The sequence below is a fragment of the Oculina patagonica genome, chromosome 1, assembly GCF_052425735.1.
Source record: "Oculina patagonica isolate OP01 chromosome 1, crgOcupat, whole genome shotgun sequence".
NCBI classification, from domain to species: Eukaryota; Metazoa; Cnidaria; class Anthozoa; order Scleractinia; family Oculinidae; genus Oculina; species Oculina patagonica.
In genome coordinates, this window is record NC_135758.1 from 42,466,675 (window position 1) to 42,485,797 (window position 19,123).

Below are 19,123 nucleotides of genomic sequence, written 5' to 3' on the forward strand. Positions count from 1 at the left end.
CCGATACGCGTCAACGAAAACAGCTGGGGAGCTCAAATATTGCAATTCTTTGGGCGTTTTTAATAAAACAATTATTCCACTCGCAATTGTTGGATATGATTATAGCCTTAAAAGTTCTCTTAAAGCTATATAAGTCATAAGGGGGAAAGGAAAGGAAAAAGACAAAATGTCACGGTATAAAATGCATTGAACGATTTTAAAGTTCTTTGACGTGGAAATCTAGCAAATCGTGGCTGGAGTCATTCATCGCGAAAGTAAAAGCAGGTAAAGAACTGCACGAAAACTGCAAGTTTACAAACCTCACAGACTGACGAAGGTATTGAGAATAAAGGTTAGTTCCACAAACATTGCTTTAGAAATTTGTTACGAATTTATTTATTCCGAATTCTTTCTTTTTCGCCGAATATATAACAGACTTGGGAGAAAGCACTTAAAGCACGTTAAAAACTGAAGATATAATTCAAGCCCTACCGTACAAGAACTTAGCGTGAGGTTCTGCCATTAAAATAATTCAAGTTCATCGCGGCCATTTTGATCAGTCTTAATTCCTTTAAAAAAACATTTCCGAGTTTAAAGGTCAAATGCAACGAAATTTGATCAAAATTTATTTAAGACTCATTTTGACTTTAAATGAAAGGAAATACTGTGAATAATCATAATCTGAAGTTTTAAACGATTTGGTTAAAACGTCGCTGAGATATTCGATGTTAAAGACAGCCCTTTATCTTCGCTTCACAAACGGAACGGTTCGGAGAAGCTTCGGAAAATTATCGGAAATAGATTTTGTGACGTCACATGTGGCGGGCTTCGACGCGCGAAGATGCAGCAAAGTCTGCCTCGTCCCCAGGCGTCCTCGTCCTTGGTCGTGCACGGTTCGCTTGGTGTTGTGGGACTGACGTGCACGGTTCGCTTGGCGTTCTGGGCCTGATGCGGACGGGGAAGCGGACGGCGCTCCGCGGCTCGCTCCCTAACCATCAATCCCCGCGCTCCCTGTTTTCCCGCCTTACCGCCTCAACGTCCGGCCAATCGGCGCCTGGGGACGAGGCAGCAGCAAAGTGCTGTTGTCTTTACCAGGTCTACTGCATCTTTTGGCATTTAAAATCCTGATAAAGCCGGATGACCATTCGAAATATCTTCTTAAAGACGAGGAGCGATGCAAGGAATGGTTGAGATCGACGAAAAAGAGAGGATGTGTATGCCAAATGCACGCTGGCTTTGCTCAGCAAATAAAGTATCATCCGACATGTTTTTCTCAGAAAGCTTCCAGCAGAATCTTGCACTTTGGTCCGAGTTCCAGCCCTAGAAACTTCGAATGAGACCTGGCGCTTCTCCTCTTTATATTACCAACTTGGAAAGAAAGCCGTTAATCCAGGACTAATGCGAAATCGTTTGCGACGAAATGCAGAATTCGAAGGTAAAGTCGCTAATAAACTTAACCCATTGTCTGGGAACCCCAAAGTTGTACTTTCTTGTATTAAGCTTATATTGAACTTAGATTCACACACTTCTTTCTTAACCTGACCCTAGTCGCTTCATAAACTTCTACCAAAACTATAACTTTACTGTTTGCGTGAAATATTGTGAATCGTGAGGCTGGTATTAAAAATATATTTTTTATTACAGGAAGGAACTTTTGCTTGAATTTACTAATTAAGTTGCAAACAAATCTTTTATGTTTATGTTTCTTTTTACTTAAAAATGATATTACCTATATTGCTTCGATCGTCTAAAAAGCTAAATTATACATGCAGACATTGAAGGAAAATAATGCTTCTAATTTACAGTATTGTGTACAATGAAACACTCTTTTCAATGTTTGTTTATATTTAAAATTATTATGAATGCTAAATATAACAACGAAAATACCCCCGACTGAACATTGTTGGTGCTCAAGAAAAGGTTTATATTTTTCATGTAAACTACATGTATATGATGATTTTGTTCACTTGTAAAGGCCAATTTACCTGATTCATTTGTTGTTCAGATCTGCATTAACCCCATTTCAGTCCAGTACAATGACTGTTGCATTGCATAGCACTCATTATAAGTCAAGTATAAGTCAAGTGAACTACTGGCTCAGGAGAATCTACAACCAGATTGTAGGTGTGTCATGACAATTTATTTCTGAAATTAACTCTTCATAATTTTGTCTGCCCCAAATCTGTTGACTCAGTAACAGCTTTAGGCATACTCCCTTTCAAAATCTATATGGGTATTTTTGGTGCCCAAGACCCCCTCCCTACTTGCTGGGGGTACTCCCATACTCCCATAGACTTTCCAAAAGTCATTCCCTACTCGTTTCCGGTTTGGTGGTAGTAGACCCCGGTGCGAACCCGCTGCGGAGCTCTCGCGCTCTGCTCTTGAGCTCTCGGGCTTCGCGCTCTGTGAGCTCGACTTGTAAGCAAGCCTAATACTCCCATATATGAGCTTGATAGGAAAATGCATGTGTGCTGCTGTGTGTTTTTAAAGCAGATGAGTTTAAGATGGAATAGTGATACAATAGTTTGGGGTAGGGTAGGGATTTTCAGTGTATAGTCTAGCATACTATGATAGGGTACTGCAAAATAAGCTGAAAATGGTCTGGGATAGGGTACGTTTACAGAGTCCCACCAGCACACCCCTACTAAAAAATATAAAGAGTAACCCCCCTCCCCTTTCCTCGAGGTGAAAGAGTATTGTTTTTAGCCATTCTGAAATTGGGTATTTTTAAGATTATCAATTTCTTTGTAAACTTGGAAATAGTTTTTTGAAGCACCTACTGTTTGAATTCATCCCTTGGTCTGAGATAAGGTGATAAATTACAAGCAGTGCATGCAGAGGCTATAATGTCTCCTTTGGGGGTCTTGGAAAATCACTGCACTTAGTTTGATTGTCATCTAGCTGCTTATCATTTAGCTCGTTTTTAAGCTATAAGCACTTAAAGTGAAAATTAAGGGTAATTTTTTGATAGATTTTACTGTTGCTATGGTTACCAGTGACAAACTAAAAATGACCACAACTTGTTCGGCAATGATGGTACATTTGTTTGATAAAATAATTGCAGCATTAACTGACAAATAATTAGTACTGACCCATCATAGTAATAGGCTGGAAAGAACTAGAAACTGTTATCAGCTTCTTACACATGCATTCAGTGAACTTGCATAGCCATCTCTCTGCATCCATTTGTTAACATTGTCTTTCGACATTGTCTTTCACCACCACTTTGTTTACCCTCGGATTTGAAGAGTAGCTTATATAGCTAATATCTCCGAGCATTTCGCAGTAAGCACAGTACAACGGGCAAAGACCAGACCACAACACCGGGAACTCCATGCCCTACTCTTTACGATAAGTGTGTGGGTTCTTTTACGTCCCCTGCTGACCATAACACTGAAGATGCAGGAGACGGGGCCTACGGTTTATCGTCCTTAGGGACCGGTCATTATTTATGTAGAGGGGGGGAGGGAAAAAAAGAAGGGGGGGTCAAGGCTATTTCAGAGTGGCAAGAGGGGGGGCTAAAATTTTTTATAAAGAAGTTTAGGGGGGGATAAGCAGTTTGAGGTGGGTAAAACAGTTAAATAGAACAGTGCAAACACCATATGTGAAACAGTGAGATGCTAAATTGTACAATTTTATGCTATTTCTATTGTTTTCTTTTGTTTAAACTCCACTATTATGTACAACTTTAGTGATTTGTATTTTACAGAAATACTGTTTTCACTCTAAACTCCATTGTTATCTTAAAATTAATTTTAGTTAATAAAGAAACCAGACCTTTATAATCTGCTTTAATATCTGGTTTGACTGAAATTATTTTCTTTTTACAAAATGATTATCACTGCAATAGCCCAAGAAGTAATAAAACATGATATTTATGACAACAAGAATTCAAAGTAATCCCTTTACAACTTTAGGAAAATCATTGAAAAGGAATTATATTTTGCATGGTTATTACATTTGTGTTCACCATGAGAGCATAATTTGTAAAAACTACCACTTTTCCAAAGTTAAGGAGTTAATAATAGAGGTATGTTTACTATACACATAACTCATCCAAAAATTTGCCGTATTGCTGGACAAGTATCCATAGCAAAGAAGCCTTGGTTGACTAAGTGTTGATCCAGCCTTTTTGAATTAGAACAAGTGTGCAATTAAAGATGAATTACAGTCCGTACTGCGCAATCTCGGCTGCAATGTTTATGTGAGCCTCACAAACAAAGCAAAACTAAAAATTACGTGACAAACTTACCTGTTTCTTCATTATTAACGCCAGATATCCTTGCAGAACAAATAATAACAAGTAGAAGAACCTTGACGCTATTTCAAACCGACGTTTCAGCTCATCGGAAATTCTTGAACGAAGCGAACTGTAATGGCGGACTAAAAAACCTCATGTATGCTGTCAACGAAGTGTAACGTTTCAACGAATTCAAAACAAAAACGAAAACAAACCCCGAGTCTGCGCAGTACGGACTGGAAATCAGCTTTAAGATTGTATGTAACATGCATTTAATAATAAATTACTTGAGGCATATAAAGGGAGATATGAGGTGGGGGGGGGGGTCATCACGTAAATATTGAATAAAGAAGGGGGGGTCACTTGCTACTTACATGGCCTGGAGGGGGGCCTTACAGAAATTTTGATCTTTCCAACATATTTTTCCCTCCCCCTCCTCTACATAAATAATGACCGGTCCCTTATCCGAGAAGACTAGAATATCTAACCATTTGCAGATGTAATTGCAAAGGCAGCATATTCTCCTCAGTTATTTTAAGACCCTGAGTGTTGGTCCGGACTGGGACTCGAACCCGAGACTTCCCGCACTGTAGTCCGTCGCTCTACCAACTGAGCTAACCGGTGTGCTGTTTTAAGTGACCGATACTGGTGTTGGTTTCATGCAAATGAGCGCACAAAATCAGAAGGTCATGCTAATGGGCTGTGATTGCTTGATTTGGATCTGTGTTGTTTGTACATGTTTACCATGTCCAAAGATGGATTGATGTTGACAAAGGGGCTATGCATTGATGTCCGACCCCATGCATCCAACCATAACAAAAGAACGTATTTACCCGTTACAGCAAGGCGCCCAAAAGTGTGACCACTTTTAATTTTTTCACATTTTTTCGTGCAGATTTAATCCAATCAGAAGTCAACTGCAAGCTTTCCACGGCTTTTGATTGGATTAAATCTGCACGAAAGAATGTGAATAAATTAAAAGTGGTCACACTTTTGGGCGCCTTGCTGTAATAGTACCAATAAATGTACAAAACAAAGATGATAACAAACTCGACCCACATATGATGCCAAATCAGGGAATCGAACTCGGGCCAATTGGTGGGAGGCAAGGACTCTCACCACTGCGCCATCCCTGCTTCCTAGCATATTTTATAATAATGCAGCTTTGACAAAATCTCATGATAATTTGTACATACAAGGATGTGTAAGCAAGGACATTGAAACACAAAACTATTGTAGGTGTAAATTTTCCCTGCTACATGTCCCAGTGTCAGGTCCTGTGTCAGCACACAAGTTAGATCTTATAACCTGGGTCTTAAATGCAAGGTGCCATAAATTACTGTTGAAATTGTTATCTTCGACCTACACCCCATCTACTTAAGACAATTCCCTTTTCAGAGAATCATCAGTAAAATCAACTGAAAATATAAGGGCCAGATTACAAGATAATCACCTAGGTTAATAATTCGGCAAATAAAGAGCAATATTAATACGGTATTTAATTTCAATCTTTGAAAATAAATTATTTGGCTGAGGGGAATGAGTTTAAAGCTTCTTAAGGTTTAATTGATTCTTCAAGGTGTGTTATTTTAGAGAACACACTCAGCTCAGCTCGATCGGGCAATGCTACAAACAGTGTACAAATAATTCAGTTCCACATTGCAATCCTTTCGAACAAAAGCAAGACAATACTTCAACTAAAGATTCAACTATTTATTTATTTCAAATTCTTTGAAAGCCGTTTCCATTATATTTATTAGGCTCACCAATATATCTGGCCATATTCCTTCGTTGTTGGTGCATGTAGATGTCGCCGGATTTAAACGCCATCTTGTTCACTCGCAGAGTCGGAATTAATCACTCCAGAAATCGATTTATTCCTTGCCAGATGCCGTTAGTTCAAACTGATATGGCTGTATTTAGACTTTTCGAAAGCTTGAATCAAGTCTTCATCGGTTTCAACTAACGGCTGTTCCAGAAACTCTGGAAATCCATCGAACAAACCCAAGGATTTGCAAGGATCGCTCAAAACACGTGAAAACTTGCTCGCCACACCTGACGTCACAAATACCTCTATTCGATTCCATTCCACGCGCGGCAATTTTTGGTTCGTTTTCGTGAAGTCTTCGGAAATCGTCGGATTTTCATCTCCTAAGCGCCACAATCAGGCGCCACAATTCGCACAAAAACCATTTCTGAGAGTTTATTATCATTAGTACCTTCATAAACGACAGGTTTGCGGACAAAAGAAAAAATTTCCAACTTCGTTGGAAAAGGTCAAATGCAACGAAATTGGAATTTTTTTCTTTTGTCCGCAAACCTGTCGTTTATGAAGGAACTAATGATAATAAACTCTCAGAAATGGTTTTTGTGCGAATTGTGGCGCTTAGGAGATAAAAATCCGACGATTTCCGAAGACTTCACGAAAACGAACCAAAAATGGCCGCGCGTGGAATGGAATCGAATAGAGGTATTTGTGACGTCAGGTGTGGCGAGCAAATTTTCACTTGTTTTGAGCGATCCTTGCAAATCCTTGGGTTTGTTCGATGGATTTCCAGAGTTTATGAAACAGCCGTTAGTTGAAACCGATGAAGACTTTGATTCAAGCCTTCGAAAAGTCTAAATACAGCCATATCAGTTCGAACTAACGGCATCTGGCAAGGATTAAATCGATTTCTGGAGTGTTTAATTCCGACTCTGCGAGTGAACAAGATGGCGTTTAATCCGGCAACATCTAGATGCACCAACAACGAAGGAATATGCCACATATATTGGTGAGCCTAATAAATATAATGGAAACGGCTTTCAAAGAATTTGAAATAAATAAATAGTTGAATCTTAAGTTGAAGTATTGTCTTGCTTTTGTTCGAAAGGATTACAATGTGGAATTATTTGTACACTGTTTAATTGTAGCATTGCCCGAGCTGAGCTGAGTGTGTTCTCTAAAATAACACACCTTGAAGAATCGATTAAACCTTTAGAAGCTTTAAACTCATTCCCCTCAGCCAAATAATTTATTTTCAAAGATTGAAATTAAATACCGTGACTGCGTGGCCTTCTAGCTTCAATCAGAATTATGCCTGGTATTAATATTGCTCTTTATTTGCCGAATTATTAACCTAGGTGATTATCTTGTAATCTGGCCCTTATATTTTTCAGTTGATTTTACTGATGATTCTCTGAAAAGGGAATTGTCTTAAGTAGATGGGGTGTAGGTCGAAGATAACAATTTCAACAGTAATTTATGGCAACTTGCATTTCTTAAGACCCAGGTTATAAGATCCGGCTAACTTGTGTGCTGACACAGGACCTGACACTGGGACATGTAGCAGGGAAAATTTACACCTAGTTTTGTGTTTCAATGACCTTGCTTACACATCCTTGTATGTACAAATTATCATGAGATTTGTCAAAGCTGCATTATTATAAAATATGCTAGGAAGAAGGGATGGCAAGTGGTGAGAGTCCTTGCCTCCCACCAATTGTCCCGAGTTCGATTTCCTGATTTGGCATCATATGTGGGTCGAGTTTGTTGTTCGTTCTTGGCCTTGCTCTGAGGGTTCTTCTCTGGGTTCTCCAGTTTTTCCCCTCCACAAAAATCAACACTTCCAAATTCCATTTCGATTTGGAAATTATACACTGCCCCACAAGCTTCTAGCTTTAATTCTCTCCATGTCTAAATAAAGGTTTATTTATTTTTATATTAAGTTGTTCATGCAATTTGTCATTTTATGTCAGCTTCTTTGTTTTGTACATTTATTGGTACTATTAACGGGTAATATGTTCTTTTGTTATGGTTGGATGGGGTCGGACATCAATGCATAGCCCCTTTGTCAACATCCATCTTTGGACATGGTAAACATGTACAAACAACACAGATCCAAATCAAGCAATCACAGCCCACTAGCATGACCTTCTGATTTTGTGCGCTAGTTTGCATGAAACCAACACCAGTATCTGTCACTTAAAACAGCACATTTTAAGACGATGTCGAAAGACAATGTTAACAAATGGATGCAGAGAGATGGCTATGCAAGTTCACTGAAATATGCATGTGTAAGAAGCTGATAACAGTTTCTAGTACTTTCCAGCCTATTACATGATGGGTCAGTACTAATTATTTGTCAGTTAATGCTGCAATTATTTTATCAAACAAATGTACCATCTGATCATTGCCGAACAAGTTGTGGTCATTTTTAGTTTGTCACTGGTAACCATAGCAACAGTAAAATCTATCAAAAATTACCCTTAATTTTCACTTTAAGTGCTTATAGCTTAAAAACGAGCAAAATGATAAGCAGCTAGATGACAATCAAACTAAGTGCAGTGATTTTCCAAGACCCCCAAAGGAGACATTATATCCTCTGCATGCACTGCTTCTAATTTATCACCTTATCTCAGACCAAGGGATGAATACAAACAGTAGGTGCTTCAAAAAACTATTTCCAAGTTTACAAAGAAATTGATAATCTTAAAAATACCCAATTTCAGAATGGCTAAAAACAATACTCTTTCACCTTGAGGAAAGGGGGGGGGCGGGGGTACTCTTTATATTTTTGAGTAGGGGTGTGCTGGTGGGACTCTGTAAACGTACCCTATTCCAGACCATTTTCAGCTTATTTTGCAGTACCCTATCGTAGTATGCTAGACTACACACAGAAAATCCCTACCCTACCCCAAACTATTGTATCACTATTCCATCTTAAACTCATCTGCTTGAAAAACACAGCAGCACACATGCATTTTCCTATCAAGCTCATATATGGGAGTATTAGGCTTGCTTACAAGTCGAGCTCACAGAGCGCGAAGCCCGAGAGCTCAAGAGCGGAGCGCGAGAGCTCCGCACCGGGTTCGCACCGGGGTCTACTACCACCAAGCCAGAATCGAGCGAACGACTTTTGGAAAGTCTATGGGAGTATGGGAGTACCCCCAGCAAGTGGGGAGGGGGTCTTGGGCACCAAAAATACCCATATAGATTTTTAAAGGGAGTATGCCTAAAGCTGTTACTGAGGAATTTGTAAAAGGTCAACAGATTTGGGGCAGACAAAATTATGAAAAGTTAATTTCAGAAATAAATTGTCATGACACACCTACAATCTGGTTGTAGATTCTCCTGAGCCAGTATGACTTACAATGCAAATATGACTTATAATGAGTGCTATGCAATGCAACAGTCATTGTACTGGACTGATATGGGGTTAATGCAGATCTGAACAACAAATGAATCAGGTAAATTGGCCTTTACAAGTGAACAAACTCATCATATACATGTAGTTTACATGAAAAATATAAACCTTTTCTTGGGCACCAACAATGTTCAGTCGGGGGTATTTTCGTTGTTATATTTAGCATTCATAATAATTTCAAATATAAACAAACATTGAAAAGAGTGTTTCATTGTACACAATACTGTAAATTAAAAGCATTATTTTCCTTCAATGTCTGCATGTATAATTTAGCTTTTTAGACGATCGAAGCAATATAGGGAATATCATTTTTAAGTAAAAAGAAACATAAACATAAAAAGTCTGCAAAAGTTCCTTCCTGTAATAAAAAATATATTTTTAATACCAGCCTCGCGATTCACAATATTTCACGCAAACAGTAAAGTTATAGTTTTGGTAGAAGTTTATGAAGCGACTAGCGTCAGGTTAAGGAAGTAGTGTGTGAATCTAAGTTCAATATAATACAAGAAAGTACAACTTTGGGGTTCCCAGACAATGGGTAAGTTTATTAGCGACTTTACCTTCGAATTCTGCATTTCGTCGAAAACGATTTCGCATTAGTCCTGGATTAACGGCTTTCTTTCCAAGTTGGTAATAAGAGGAGAAGCGCCAGGTCTCATTCGAAGTTTCTAGGGCTGGAACACGGACCAAAGTGCAAGATTCTGCTGGACGCTTTCTGAGAAAAACATGTCGGATGATATTGTATTTGCTGAGCAAAGCCAGCGTGCATTTGGCATACACATCCTCTCTTTTTCGTCGATCTCAACCATTCCTTGCATCGCTCCTCGTCTTTAAGAAGATATTTCGAATGGTCATCCGGCTTTATCGGGATTTTAAATGCCAAAAGGTGCAGCAGACCCTGGTAGAGACAAACTTGGAACAGCACTTTGCTGCATCTTCGCGCGTCGAAGCTCGCCACATGTGACGTCACAAAATCCATTTCCGACAATTTTCCGAAGCTTTTCCGAACCGTTCCGTTTGTGAAGCGAAGATAAGAGGCTGTCTTTAACATCGAATATCTCAGCGACGTTTTAACCAAATCGTTTAAAACTTTAGATTATGATTATTCACAGTATTTCCTTTCATTTAAAGTCAAAATGAGTCTTAAATAAAATTTCATCAAATTTCGTTGCATTTTAAAGATGAATTCCAGTCCGTACTGCGCAATCTCGGCTGCAATGTTTATGTGAGCCCACACGAAGGGAATGTTTACAAGCAAAACTAACAATTCCGTGACAAACTTACCTTTTTCTTCATTATTAACGCCAGATATCCTTGCAGAACAAATAATAACGAGTAGAAGAACCTTGACGCTATTTCAAACCGACGTTTTAGCTCATCGGAACTTCTTGAACGAAACGAACTGTAATGGCGGACTAAAAAAACGTCATGTATGCTGTCACCGAAGTGTAACGTTTCAACGAATTCAAAACAAAAACGTAAACAAAGCCCGAGTCTGCGCAGTACGGACTGGAAATCATCTTTAAAATGTTGAGTAGAACCATAGCCATGTTTTTAATTTTTTTTTTAGTCCAGTGAAAGCGGACTTGTTTACTGTGTTCCTTCTCATATGTGTCTCTGTGTTTTCGTTTTTTCTCTAGTTACTTCGCTCAACTGTGGTGGGCGGGAAAATTAAATTTTGTGATCCACCCTCAGTAAATTTTCATAATGATCCTTAACGAGAGTCACATATCCTCCATTTTAACCATCACGTTAATCCTTCGTCCTAATATTCGTAATCGTCCGTAGTGCGGCCACGTCGGGACAGAAGCAGGAGCGTGTGTTACTTGGACTGGGTCGAGGCATGCGGAGGCTGTAGACGTGTTTCAAACTGCTCCGCGTAACTTCGTCAATTAATGATGTTTTTAGGCCTTAAACTCTAATGAATCCCAAGCGAACTAGAGAAAGCAGTAATTCGAGCGCGTCTGGTGCATCGCCCGTGGAAAAACGAGCAAGAGAGTTTAACTCGGGTACCTCGCCCGAGCGATCTACTGAGGTCTTCGAAATGTCGGCGGACGCCTTGGAGACGAAATTAGATCTTATCTTAAAAAGATTAGAGATCATGGACAATAAACTTGAGGAGATAAACACTAAGGTGTCCATCCTGGAGACCAAATTCAACTCATTAGAAGGCAGAGTGGAAAAATTAGAAGATGCTCATTCGACCACGAGGACGGCCGTACAAGAGTTACAAAATGGCCTCCAGGAATTCAATACGCAAGTCAACGAAGCGACAGCGGCCCGAGAAAAGGCGAGCGAGTTCTGTGAGAACAGGTACAAAGAATTGGAAAACAAACTGTTGTATGCTGAAGTGTATCAAAGGCGAGAAAATTTGCGTTTCTACGGCATTAGCGAGGAAGAAGAAGGCGGAGACACACTTGCAATATGAGGGTTTTGGCGCAAATCCAAAAAAATGCGTTCGGGGCTTCGCCTGGCTCGCCTGCCGGCTTCGCCATTCTCGCCCCTCACTGTTTTTTTGGATTTGCGTCCAAAACCCTCATATTGCAAGTGTGTCGGGGTTAGATGACAGCCTTTCAACCCATGCACATGTATCTAGGCAAAGGCACCCTTTTAACACTTGTTGAGGACTGTCCTAAAACAAGTGGCCCCCGCCAAGCCCCAAAGAACAGGCGCGCCAGAATTATTTTTCAATTGAACAAATATTTTTTACTTTGTATATGCACCAAATGGCTGCCGCAAGATATTCGTCAGAAGTTTTGCAAGCTATGATGGAGGAAAACCTCCGTGAATTTCAAAGAAACCCGCAAAGAAATTTGTCTTTTTTACTGGCCAACACCGATTTTAACGATTGGCTCCGAGTATGGAAAATGGACATACCCGAAACCGAAAAAAACAACAAAGATCTTTTAATTTTTGCAAAAAAACACAAAAAAAAGTTTTATGATCTTTTGGAAAGTGAAATTGAAGAATTGAATGACATAAAAGCAAGCTTCGGGCTTAAAGTAAAATTTTCGATGAAAAGAAACGGAGTTACGCAACACATGGAGCACTATTTCAGAGAAAGAGAACCGCGTCTTTTTACAAAAAACACCAAAGACCGAATAAAAAAAGAGTTTGACGAATTTATTGACAAAGCAAAGGGAGAAATCGAGGCTTGGTCGGAGAGGGGCTCGGGGTGGGTTGTTGAAAGAATAACAAGGGCGTACACCTATGTTGCGCGTTATCGGCCATTGCGCGGAGGAACTTACTTGCCTTTGCCTCCCAAACTGGCAAACAAAAAAGCAATTATTAACGTGCAAAACAGTGACAACCAGTGTTTAAAATGGGCTTTGAGAGCTGCTTTATTCCCGCCTGCGAACGGAAAAGATCCTCAAAGAACAAGTAAATATCCCGTTGATGACGGCATAAACTACAACGGAATCGATTTTCCGACACCCCTAAAGCAGATTGACAGGCTTGAGGCGCAAAACAGAAACCTTGCAATAAATGTTTTTGGGTGGCACTTGAAAGACGGGTGTGTGATACCTCTCAGACAAAGCGAAAAAGAAAACAAAATACCCCGTATAAACCTTATGTTGATTGAGTCAGGATTGAAACAGCACTACTGTTTTATAAAAAGAATTAGCGCTTTGTTACACGACCAAACCAAACACAGTAACAAAAAACACTTTTGCATGATGTGTTTGACAAATTTTACAAGAGAAGACTTGCTTGAAAAGCACAAAAAGTATTGCAATGGGGTCAAAGGCAAGCCAACAAGAATCGAAATGCCAGATGAGGAGAAAAACACCCTTTCTTTTAAAAACTACCAAAAACAAATGAAAGCGCCTTATACGATTTACGCCGACGGCGAGGCATTGTTAAAAAAAGAGCGCCGAGAAACGCCCGAGAACCGCCAGAAAAGTTACACGTACAAAACAGAAAAGCACGAGGCATGCGGATTCGCTTACACGCGTGTAAGAAGTGATGGTGAACACGAAAAACCATTCGTTTACAGAGGAGAAAACGCCGTTGAAGTATTTTTGAACTGTCTTTTAATTGAAGAAAAGAAAATAAGATATGAATTGTCAAAGCCAAAACCTCTCCTTATGACGCAAAAAGACTGGGCAAACTTTAAAAAAGCCGAAAACTGCCACATCTGCGAAAAATCGTTGGTGAAACAAAACTTTTTAGACTCTTTGCCGGTTTGGCTTAAATCTAATAAAAAGGAGTTTGGTTACTTAGGACAGTTACACAAAAAATGCTATTACGAAAGAATAGAATTGGCGAATACTCTTAATAGCGGGAACCATTATAAGCTAAAAAAGCTTGAAAAAAAATCACACAAATTAGCCGCTGAAAACCAAAAAAACTGCCTAGCGTGCAAAGAGCCGCTTATCCAGCCGAACTACAAGGATGCGGTGAGGGATCATTGTCACATAACAGGCAATTTTCGAGGAGCCGCGCACAACGTGTGTAACTTAATGATGAAAATAAATCCAAAAAATATTCAAATACCAGTTGCATTTCATAACCTGAGTGGCTACGATGCTCACCATTTGATGCAGTCAATTTCGAAGATTTCAAAAGAGGCACAGAAAGAGGTAAAGTGTGTTGCAAACAACATGGAAAAATACATTACATTTTCACTGGGGGGTTTAAGGTTTATTGACACTTTGAACTTTTTACTTGGAAAGCTTGAAAAACTTGTAGAAGATACGCCGAAGGATGCATTAAATATGACGAAAAAGGTTTTCTTTGAAAAAAGTGAACTGTTGTTAGACAACGGAAAATATCCAAGCGAATACGTTGAAGTGTGGGAGGAATTTAATTATAACAACTTGAGTGAAAGTTTTTTTAAAGGTGGGGACGAAACTAAAGAAAAATGGCAAATTGTCAATAACATCCACATAACAGATGAAGGATACAAAGAAGCAAAAACCATTTTTATAGAAAAATTTGGCTTGTTAACACAAAAGGGGATTTATCCCTATGAATACATGGACTCATGGGAAAGATTTAAAGAAACAACTTTGCCGAAAAAAGAAAAGTTCTACAGTAAACTTACAGGCGAGCACATAACAGACAAAGAGTATGCACACGCGCAAAAAGTGTGGGAAACCTTTGGCTGCCAAAATCTTGGAGACTACCACGATTTGTATATCAAAACGGACGTTACCCTGTTAGCGGACGTTTTTGAAAACTTTCGAAAATTATGCCTTGAGAAGTACAATCTGGATCCCGCAAATTATTACACGTCGCCAGGTCTTTCTTGGGATGCGCTTTTGAAAAAGACAGGTGTGGAGCTTGAGTTACTCACAGACTACGAAATGCACCTCTTCGTCGAAAGGGGAATAAGAGGCGGGATTTCGTCGGTAAGCAAGAGATATGCAAAGGCGAACAACCCATATGTTAAGGGATTTGATCCGAGTCAACCAAAAAAATACATAATGTATCTCGATGCGAATAACCTTTACGGGTGGGCAATGAGCAAGCCGCTTCCGAAAAGTGGTTTTAGATGGAAAAAGGTTATGCCAACAGAAAAAGAAATAATGACAAAAAAAGAGCATGCAAAAACTGGATGGATTATGGAGGTGGAGTTAGAATATCCGAAAGAGCTGCATGACGCTCACGACAGTTACCCATTAGCGCCAGAGAAAAAGAAAATAGACAAAGAAATGTATTCGCCTTACCAAAAGAAATTAATGAATGATCTTGAATTAAACCCCCCAAACACTGAAAAGCTTGTTTTAACGCTTGAAGACAAAACCAATTACGTCGTGCATTACCGAAACTTGCAGTTTTATTTAAAACAGGGAATGAAACTCAAAAAAGTGCACAGGGTTTTAGAGTTTGAACAGGAATGCTGGATGGAGCCCTACATCCGGATGAACACAGAATTCCGAAAAAAAGCAAAAAACAACTTTGAAAAGACCTTTTACAAGCTAATGAACAACTCGGTTTTTGGAAAAACAATGGAAAACCTGAGAAACCGTGTAGACATAAGAATAGTAAGAAGCGACGAGACAAATAAAATAAGAAAATTGGTCGCAAGTCCATTGTATTCAAGGCACGTGATGTTTTCAAACGATCTTGTCGGAATAGACATGCGAAAAAGTAAGCTGTTTCTCAATAAACCGGTCTACACAGGCATGACTATCCTTGACGTAAGCAAGCTATGCATGTATGACTTCTTTTACAACCATCTGAAAAAGGAGTACGGGGAGCGTTGCGAGCTTTTGTATACAGACACAGACAGCCTTTTGCTTGTGATAGAAACAGAAGACGTTTACGCGGACATGGCAAAAAACATCGGCGAGTACGACACAAGCGACTACCCCGAAGAGCATTCACTTTATTCGAAAGAAAACAAAAAGGTGTTGGGGAAAATGAAAGACGAATGCGCAGGAAAACTGATTTCAGAGTGTGTTTGTTTGAGGCCGAAAATGTATTCAATAATGACAGAAGGTGAAAGCGAAAATGAAATCGAAAAAATAAAGAAAAACTTTCCTGAGGCAAAAATAAAAGAGTGCACTTGCGAAGGGGAAAAAATGCAGGTAATAATGGCAAACGACGAAGAATTGGTCAAAAAAGTAAAAGAGAAACATCCGAAAGCAAGTGAGTCAAAATGTTGTAACACGCTGAAAGTGGACGAAAAAAATATAAAAAAGGCAAAGGGGGTGAAAGAGTGCGTGACGAAAAATGAGATAAATCATAAAGACTTCAAAGATGCACTTTTTCAAAACAAGGAAAGCTTTCACGAAATGCACATGCTAAGAAGCTATGCCCACGAGATGCATTCAATAGTGGTAAACAAAAAATCGCTGTCGCCATTTGACACAAAGAGATGGATAAATGAAGATGGGATAAACACTTTGGCATATGGGCACTATCGGATGGGTGCGGAGCACGAGAGCGAAGCTCTTGCAGAGAAGGGGCAAAAAAAAGAGCCCACCGCCCCATAAAAGGGAGTGAAAAAACTAACTAGCCGCCAAGCAAAGGTCTCTCTAGAGTGCTTTAATAAATAAAAAGCCACTCAGGAGTGCCCAAGGGGCTCAAGCACTAAGGGCTTGGTGGTAACTGTGTATTTGGAGGAATAACAAGCAATTCTTCACGCACGAAGCCGCGCTTTGGACCATCGTGCAAGTAATAAAGAACTGGCTGATTAGGTTTAGTAACAGACCTTTCAATGCTGTAGACTTTTAATGACCAAATCGGATCTGTAGCCCTTTTTACGCCGCCTTCCAGCTCGCCAGGTTGGTAGAGAAAGCGCACATTAACGAGAGAGGGGAGTTTTTTTTCTTTCTTGCCAACAGGTCTTGTATATTTTGAGGACGGTTTTGACGAAACAGCCTTTTCTTTAATTGCAGCAGCAGGTTTCTTACCAGTAAGACTGGTTACTTCGTTGTTCAGAGCGGCAACAACTTCGGGTAGCCTTTTTACCCACGCTGTCGACCGCTGGCCAGATGGCAGGTTCATCTCGACACCGTACTGATAACCAAACAGGCGCTTTGCCAGTGTTTGATTAAAACGTTCAACAATAGCTTGATCTCTGTGGATATTAACACGCCCGCGTCTAATATAGGTTTTGTGATTTTCCATTTCTTTGGTAACAGCCCCCATGAATTCGCGACCAGGGTCAGCTTGAAGCATCTGTGGCCATTTTAGTGCACTTCGCCTGTAAATTGTCTGAAAACCTTTTGCAACCTCAGTTGAATCTTTGGAGGTCAAAGGCTCGGCCTCTTTGTAACGGCTGGCAACGTCGACAACAGTCAGAGCGTATTTGTAAACTTTTCGCCCTCGCGGCAGTTTGTCGTGTGGCAGAAAAAGAAGGTCCGCCTGGTGGACCGCGTTAGGGGTAGAAACATCGAATTTTGGGCGAGGAACGTATCGTGGTGCCGGAAGGTAGATCTGCCAAAGGGCCTGCTTAACTAGCCACTTTTTTGCGGCATCTTCGGAAACCTTGGCAGCCTCGGCTAATTTTTTTATCGCAGCAATTCCCTTCCAATAGCCCTGGGGGCTATAGTAGACTTTTGAGATCTTTGCATCCATGCGTATACAAGAAAAAAAAGAAACGTTTAAAGAAACCGAAAGGCAGCGTACCCAAGAGCAAGAGCGCCTGCGCCAACAAACATCAGTTCACCTTGTTTCTGCTGCTCGCTTGGCTGATAAAAATCAGAGAACTTGGGTTCTTTCGGAGGAATCATTTGTTTGTCAGGATGTGCCTGGTTGTAGAGTTTGAAAGCGTAGTCTGTGTTCGTAAAGTTTTGTTTCGCTTGCTGTTTGATCTCATTGTTGGTTTCGATCCAGTCGAGAAGCTTCGTGCGGTCGCGAGAGTACTTCGCGTAAGCTGCCTGGTAAGCCTCGAGAGCTTTGTCGTGTCTTTCTTTTTCTTTCAAAGCGGCGTCATCTCCGCCACCCAAAGCTCGAGCAAGATAGTTGCCGCCAATGAAAGCAGCAGCGTTCAAGATAGCTCCGCCAGCCATAATCGCGACGCTTGCCATTTTGTTATTATACTATTCTAATTTTTTTTTAATTGGTTGGGAGAATTTTCTGGTCCTCGAGATACTGTTTAAGTGCAACGCTGCCAGCCATGACGGCTGTGAACTTTACATAGTTCATAAAACTGCTGCTTGGGTCGGATGTGAAGTTTTCTTTTACAACTTTTTTGGCAGCCCAGCCGATTCCGGCGGCAAGGCCAGTGAGAGTCGCGGCATCCATGAGCGTTTTCACGAGCTTGTTGTCGGACATGGCGGTTCAGTATAAAATAATAAAAAATATTCAATTGAAAAATTTTTTTGTTTATTCTTCACCGTTTTGCGAAGCAAAGTTTGCAACTTCTTCACCAGATTCAACTTCTTTTGTTTTTTTTATACCTCTTTTAAAAATTGTATCCTCATCCTTTTGCACCCGAATAGCGGTTTTAACGCAAGTTTTGGAAAATTCAAACCAAAGTAATGCAATACCAGCCATAGCTGCACCTTTAACAAGGCTGTCAAGAATAAAACCAAGGGACATTGTCGGTATAATAAATGAAAAAGAAATGTTCAAAAGAAATTTTTTAATCCATCGGACGGATTCCTCTTTGTTTGCGAGGTCTAATGGCATTTTGGATTGTCGAAGGCGTGTCTGAAGAACGCGTTGCAACCCTTCCAATACTTTCTGCTGTAACGCGCAAAGCGCGGGGTTCCTCTGGGACCCCTGGTGTGTCATCAGTTATAAGAGTTGGCGGAGCTTTAAATGTTGGACTTCTTTTTTCGTTTATAAAGGCTTTTATGTCTTCGCGTTTCACATAAGTTGTAACGATTGCAACGCCGATACCAAGCAAAGATATCCATTGATTTGTGGTGAGACCGCTTGATTGCGGCTGAGCCTCGGGCGGAGCTGGTTCCGTTACGGCCGGTGGTGTTACATTTCGCTTTGCAGCAGCAGATTTCTTTTCCTTTTCTTTTGCAATTATTGCAGCAGCCTCGACAGCAGCTTTTTTCTGTGCTTCACGAGCCTGTTTTGTTTTTTCAGCTGCAAGCTTGCCAGCAGCAACTCGCTTTGGATTTTTGGCAGGCTTTGTTGCTGGAGTTGTTGAAGTAACTTGTTTCTGTTCTTCTTGAGCGATCGGAGTTGGTTCGAGCTCGGCCATTTATAATAAAAAAAAATAATATTTAAATAGAAAATTGCTCAGCAAGATTTTTTGCTAAGCAATTGCTAAGCATTGTTCAGTAATTACTTATCATTTTCTTAG

General features: G+C 40.1%; 1 protein-coding gene across 1 annotated transcript in view; it reads left to right on the forward strand.

The window, feature by feature from the left end:
• LOC144644923 (uncharacterized) overlaps window positions 1-19,123 on the forward strand; it is a 141,034-nt gene that overhangs the window by 107,176 nt on the left and 14,735 nt on the right. Inside the window, exon 2 of the mRNA XM_078504532.1 lies at window positions 12,070-15,812. Coding sequence (XP_078360658.1) covers window positions 12,123-15,812 — 3,690 coding nt within the window. The 5' untranslated portion in view covers window positions 12,070-12,122. The remainder of the gene's footprint in view (window positions 1-12,069; window positions 15,813-19,123) is intronic.